Source organism: Liolophura sinensis, chromosome 12, assembly GCF_032854445.1.
Source record: "Liolophura sinensis isolate JHLJ2023 chromosome 12, CUHK_Ljap_v2, whole genome shotgun sequence".
Lineage (NCBI taxonomy): Eukaryota > Metazoa > Mollusca > Polyplacophora > Chitonida > Chitonidae > Liolophura > Liolophura sinensis.
The window spans coordinates 13,953,148-13,959,954 of NC_088306.1; the positions used below are offsets into that span (position 1 = coordinate 13,953,148).

The window sequence follows — 6,807 nt, forward strand, 5'->3', positions numbered from 1 at the left end:
CAGTGGAGGCATTCAAATCTCCAAAATTCTTTATCAGCCCTTTACTTAGTGATGTACGACCGAAATCACAAATGTTATTGCTATTTATCTTCGAAAAAAAGATATACATGTATCATCTACGGCGAACGAATTTGAGTTGTATATATGCTAAGGCATGATACAGCTTATATCGAGTTAAGCTTTATCCATGCTTTGGGATTGTCAGAATTCCAAATGTCTTGACGAGTATATATGAAATGTCGCTTGAACTATAGGTCGTCAGTCATTATCCCTGATTATGTTAATTAATCCTTAATTTTGCAGGCAAGAATATTCTTAAGCTTAACAAGTTTCGGCAAGGTCGGTGTTAATCCGGTTGTTCTTAGGATATTCTACTTATCCTAATGGTGTCTTTCACACACATATCGGAACACGTTCTAGATAAGCAAAGTTTAAGGGGACGCCTTCATATTTGCTACTCGTTGGTACCACTGTTGCGTAAAATTTCAGTATGGACAAACAGATGTCTTCCGTTGATGTTACATGCCCTCAGATATCCGACGAGGAATTGGACCGTAAGTTTAATAATTGAATTACGAAAAACGTTGCAGATAATGTATCATTATATCATGAATACATCATTATATTTAGCCTATAAACAAAGTAAATCAAAGATTTTTGTTTACGTATTTAGTAGTTGTACGTCTTCCAGTGCGTTGAAGAATTTTACCTTTGTTATGACGGCGCCTGGTTTAGGCGCAGTGGGCGAATGAATTAAAATAAGCAGACGTTGAAGGAGAATTTCTACTTCCTAGGGAGGCATTGAATATATACATCAAGCTGATCCTTGACTCTAATGTGCTTTTGCGTTTTCAAAATTAGTAATCATTTAAGCTTCAACATAAACTCTGTACCCCGGTCTTTATACGTATAAGTCCTGAATATATCCTGCTTCACTGTTGCATACGAAGAATATTGTCCTATAAGTTTATCATGCATACGTTTGCGGGATATTTTGTTTGTCATAATAAGTCAAATAACGAAAACTGTAAAACTGATATTGTTATAGTTTGAATTTGGACAACTGCATTAAATGCTAAATTTGGCTAAAACCTTAAATATAAAAAAATGATTTAATACCAGTATTACCTAATACACTTTCGAACAACTGGGCCCAGAAGTTTAAATGCATTGCTATCTATAAGACATGTCATGCAAAATAAAATAAAAAGATAAATGAATAGGCGATAGACGAGCAGATTGCTCGAGCTTTTGTTTTATTCTCAGTTTGAAAAAAAAAACAATACAACTATAAATAAGTACAAAATAATATGGGCCCGTTCTTCGAAACTGTCACAACACTGCCTTAGTTAAAGCTCATTTACCATGGTGACGTACGCGTATCTCTGTACTGTATGCGGTCACGGAAATTCCACCAGGCGCTCTTTGTGACTGCTCCAGGGTGAGACAGGATGGTCGAATTGTTGGGTTTTCTTTCAGATCTGGAGGATGCTTTTGACCTGCTTGATTTTTGGGATGGACGAGACGGTCTGATAGACGCAGCTAAAGTGGGTGACCTCCTCCGATGTGTGGGCTTCAATCCTACCAACAGAACCGTTCACCAAGTTGGTGGAGCCTCTGAGATGGGTAGTTACATAAGCCTACACTTTTTTTTTTAAAGCAGAAGATTCCAGTTTGTATTTTTTCTCTGAAGAACATCATTGCATAAATGTGAGTGAATATTTAACACACAGTTTACAACATACCTATGGGAAGAAGTTCTGATATTTATTCTCGAATTCTATTGTAAAAATTGCACACATGTCTACGTCCAATTCTTTTACACATACATGCATGTGCAATTATTTTCCTCATATCGTATATTTAAAGAATGAATATCAAAACCGCTTGCCGTACGTGTCCTGATAACATCAAAACACACCAATATCATGCAGGCATTACTTCTTGTGACTGGTGTTCTTAGGCTACTCTTTGCCAATAAGATTATTTTATCGATACGAAAATGGTAAGATGAAAACTGCCGGACACTTATAAGGTATATGTAACCACAAAAGGTATACAGTTGCAACGAAATTTAAATTTACGAAGTAGTTTTTTTCCTTCAATGAATACACAGGCGAAGGTCATTACAACTTCGATGACATCCTGACCATTTACAACAACACCAAAGCTCGGACGAATCACCATGGAGACGCCGAGAATGGCGATATCAGGGAGGCCTTCAGGAGTTTTGATCGAGAGGGGCGTGGCTTCATATCCATGGCCGAACTCCGACTGATGCTGACCTCACGCGGTAATTCAAAAATGCCAGTGGCACTGCCTAGTTTTAAGACGATTTACCTTACATCCGTGTTATGTTAAACTAGAAAACACTCCTAGACCGAAACCCACAACCTCAGCTAATCAGTATACACTCTTCACCACGGACAAAGGGAGAGTACTTTACATGTGGTTCACATCACGTTTAAAGAATTCCTGGATCTGGATCCGAAATGGATTACAACACAAAACCACTGGTTATTGATGTTAGTACCAAAGCCAAGGAATGCACCAAGTTGCCCATAGCATTCCCGGTAAAGTTGCTAAAAAGGAGACAAGCACTGGACAATGATTCAGAATCGTTAAAGCATTTCCAGATGCGCATCCGGATTTGGAGCACCATCAAAATGTGCTGTATATTACTGCTTATACCAAGGCAACGTTACTGAATAACCAATGTTTCTGACACAAGAACAGAAAGACTGTCAGAAAAATAAATGACATGTGGCGGAAGTTAACAGTCTGTTACCATATATATGTACATATGTTTTCACAACAATGCTGTTGGTACATCGAGTGACATGATATACCCATGCATGCATTGCGGGATTATTTGTGTCACTAGCTGGGAAGATCGTTCATAAATTATTGCCTTAAATCGATGGAATCAGCATTAAACAAATCATTACAGATAATTTTAGAAGACAATTAAACATCTGAGTAATGTTTAATTCCATGTAGAAAATGTAGTGAGCTATATTTGAATCCCGCTCTAAGCGTTCGTTGTGCCTTCGTGACAAAGGTTGTAGACAAAGCTCGTATGATCAAGTAAATTAATAATTGACTGTCGCGTTCTTTAAGTCATATAACACATTCTATGGTGCGGAGATCCCTTTTCTATATATAGAGAAAATGGAAAAATATATGGAAAAAAGAATTCCAAACGTCGCATTCACAGATTTCACGTTTGCACGTGCACTGCCACTTGTTGCAACGAATAAACCCTTACGTACAAATGCTATGTTCATCTGTGTCAACATTTCTACAATGGACGATCGACGCTCTTGCAAACCCATGTAATCTGTCATGATTATGTGTAATATAAATTATATACTCGAGCATTTTGTAGTGTATAAAAGTCGAGTTATGACTATGGCGATGTCATTCACTTTAAGATCCATATAGTCAACCATATTTATGTTCTTGTCCTTAACCAGCACTACGTATATCTTCACTCTTGGTATACATCTTGTCTATATACATGTAAATGTTGAAATTAAACTTGCACTTCACGTTCTCATCGCTGACGAGCCAATTTTTCTATTACTAGACAACACGCTACTCCAAATAAGACAACTTAAGTTTGTGAAGTCTTATATACGTAAAGCCTTTTTATAACACATTCCGTCTCAACAGCTGTTGATAATTAAGCAGCCCATGAGCCGAATTCACCAAACCATTTCGGACTCTAGTCGGTTGGTACTAGAAATTAGAATGTTGACACATTTATTTTAAGATTGCATTTACAAGGTAGTCGAAACTTTAACTTCCAGGGACGAAGAATAACTTTTAAATCGTATTTCAAAATGAAACTTCAGTCTTCAGACATGGCTTTGTGGAATTCCTCTGTTTCTCAACTCGAAGTGTCCCAGACCAGACAAATATACTTTTACCAAGTATACTTGTGTCAGACGAAAAACTTCTGTAGTATGAGTGATCAGCCGCCCGGTTTTACTTATTACAGGTGAAAAACTGACAGACCAAGAAGTGGATGAAATACTGAAATACACAGACGTTAAAGAAGACATGCACGGCGCTGTTCGCTACGAAGGTAAGGTGTAATGCAATATATCTGTACGTCCATTCAGTACCAATCTCAGACAGAGAATTCCCAGGATTCCTCTACTTCCATTGTTTTCCGGACCGACGGGCCAATAAGACCGCTGATGACCATATATACATGTTACTCTAATTTCTCAACCTTATATGAAAGATCAGTTTTCAGTGCAATATATTTACATTTTGTAATTTTATTTTGGAGGCAAAACTACATTCGTTGGATTGTCCAGTTTCAGGGCTACACAAGTAGTATTATTTTATCAGTCAACATAGAATAATGCCTTCAGGATATACTTGAGTAAACACCTTGCAAACATGCGAAAAGGTAGAAGAATTACAGTAATATCAGTCGCTAGATTATAAGACGATGTTTGAACTAAAATGATATCTGTACATATTTCACTGGCTACAGCAGGCCAGTTTATCCACGTGAGCAGGTGTGTTCAGTTAAACGCAAGTCGCCCAATTCACATATACTTCTCCAAATTTGTGTCTGGAAAATTCATGTAACATATGTTACATAAATTTATTGTGGCGTTACGCCACTTGGGCAGTATTTCAGCCATATTTTGGCGTTTGATATATATTATACTTAAAACATTTTCAAGGAATCCTGTATGAAATCTCACATGATATCGGTTGTTACAATTGCAGATTTTGTCAGCAAGGTCATAGAAGGTCCTGCTGACTGGAGACTGACGTCATCATCATGACATAGGCCAAAAGAGAGGCTCCTGCTGGCTGGAGACTGACGTCATCATCATGACATAGGCCAGTAGAGAGGCTCCTGCTGGCTGGAGACTGGCGTCATCATCATAACATAGGCCAAAAGAGGCTTCTGCTGGGTGGAGACTGACGTCATCATCATGACATAGGCCAATAGAGAGGCTCACCTGATCAAGTTATTGTTTGAAATAAAATCGGTTGCACTGGTAAATTGCAATTAAGCGTGTAGGTTATGCTTCTGAAAGTGGTCGAGTTGGGATAAAGATCTTTCGGCAGAGAGAGGAAAACCACAGCAGAGTGATACTCGGAAATAGTCACACGTACCCAGGTACTCTTGTCAATTTACCTCAGTAAGGGTCTTATTGTAACTGTTTATGTCAATGCTTAAATAGCAGCAAATTAAACACCCCCAGTACCAAGGCTTAAGCCGAATTAGGTAAAACATGTGAAGTAAAGTGATGTTAATTGTAATATAAGATCCCTTCGGTGTTTTAATGGTTAGGGACTTTGAAAATGGTAGCCTACGATTTGTATGATACTTCAGAGTCGGAAGTACTTTGGCACTAAATCACATAGTATATGTACGCACACCTAATGACACACGACTGAAAAGCACAACCCAAAGCCTCAAGCATACATACATACTTAATTGCAATATAGTAGACGTCATTGGTCATTACTCGAAATACTGTATTGTCGTCATATGCAATTTACATATACGTGAAAACAATGCAAAGGGAACGCGCAACCGGGATAGCCAGTCCACCGGCTTAATACCTGTGCATATAGGAATACAATATCATAAAAGACTTACGGCATGGAGAGTAAAACCAGAGCATCGACGACAGTGTGATACTTGGAAATGGCTACACGTGACCGGTGAAATACCGCCCATGTCTATCTACATGCAGTAGGAAAACATTATTCACTAAATATTTACAATGTACAAAACAAACAGGCTTACCGGGAATGTTTTGTCAAACTATTTTTAATCAGGTAGCCACCATCCATCGTATTTCTATAGAAATCTGTGCTGTTCGTGTTGCCCTGGTGACAGTAAGAGGACAACAAAGCCTGTGTACTCGTTGGATCAGTCTATCGTTCGTTAAAGATCACTTGTCTTCCACAAGTGTGGTGTGCCAATCTACACATGCACGTGGGAAAGTTTGTGAGTAACTTAACAAAGGTTAGCGATTTACATTGGCCTCCCAAGTTTCTCCTTGACACCCAGCCGCCATCACAGGAGTGAAAAAATCTTGCCATTGGCATTAAACAACAATCAGATACATTAAAAGCTTGTTTAACCTTTGGTCGCTTAGTCCCGCAAACCTGCATCGAGGCACACACATTTTGTACAGTACGTGAATAAACCAAATAGTAGTTTCCTGTGCGCATGCAACATGCCAGTATGGGATTATGAAAAGCAAGTCTCCATATATAACAGCACTGTCAGCCTTTATAGGTGTGCCCAGTTCAGCCCATATACATTTAGCGTTTTGTGACACTCGAAACCTTACATGGAGTGGAGCCTAGTATCAAAGGAAAACCGCTCGAAATATACAGATCCAAACTGAATCACACGAGGTGAGCCAAAGTTGACAGTGTTATAGCTTGGCTATAAATGTCCATGTGCTTTTGTTTGTCCCATTTGTACAGGGGCCGTTCTGCGCATGCGCACTTGTGCGCATTGCAACCCGTTATTCAGCTTATATAATAACACTGGTGTGTGACTTTAAGTCCTAATCATGGGCCGGAAACGCTTCCGCCACAGAGATCCTACGGCACGTGAACACGGAACATGGCTTCGTGACGATGGTAGTCTCATCGGTTTGCGCAGAGGTTATGAACAAGTCCACCTGGACTTTATTCCCGCCTTGCCGTCATTTAAACATTTATTTATAATCATAAATGTTTATACTAATATAATCTTTGTACACATCTGTATTCTGACTGTTTGTGAATGAACAAACAGAATTGGATTCA

The 6,807-nt window shown here is 38.8% G+C and overlaps 1 protein-coding gene across 1 annotated transcript; it reads left to right on the forward strand.

The window, feature by feature from the left end:
• Positions 1-490: 490 nt before the first annotated feature.
• LOC135479723 (myosin, essential light chain, adductor muscle-like) lies at positions 491-4,811 on the forward strand. Its single transcript, XM_064759626.1, has 5 exons — positions 491-554; positions 1,480-1,626; positions 2,117-2,293; positions 4,004-4,090; positions 4,753-4,811. The coding sequence occupies exons 1-5, from the start codon at positions 491-493 to the stop codon at positions 4,809-4,811; spliced, it is 534 nt and encodes a 177-aa protein (XP_064615696.1).
• Positions 4,812-6,807: the final 1,996 nt, after the last annotated feature.

What these genes read in the sequence shown, in the direction of transcription:
- LOC135479723 (XM_064759626.1), top strand. Translation starts at nt 491, where the DNA reads ATGGACAAACAGATGTCTTCCGTTGATGTTACATGCCCTCAGATATCC. An exon ending in ATCCGACGAGGAATTGGACC is followed by an intron (nt 555 to 1,479) that starts GTAAGTTTAATA and finishes GTTTTCTTTCAG; the next exon opens with ATCTGGAGGATGCTTTTGAC. An exon ending in ACTGATGCTGACCTCACGCG is followed by an intron (nt 2,294 to 4,003) that starts GTAATTCAAAAA and finishes TACTTATTACAG; the next exon opens with GTGAAAAACTGACAGACCAA.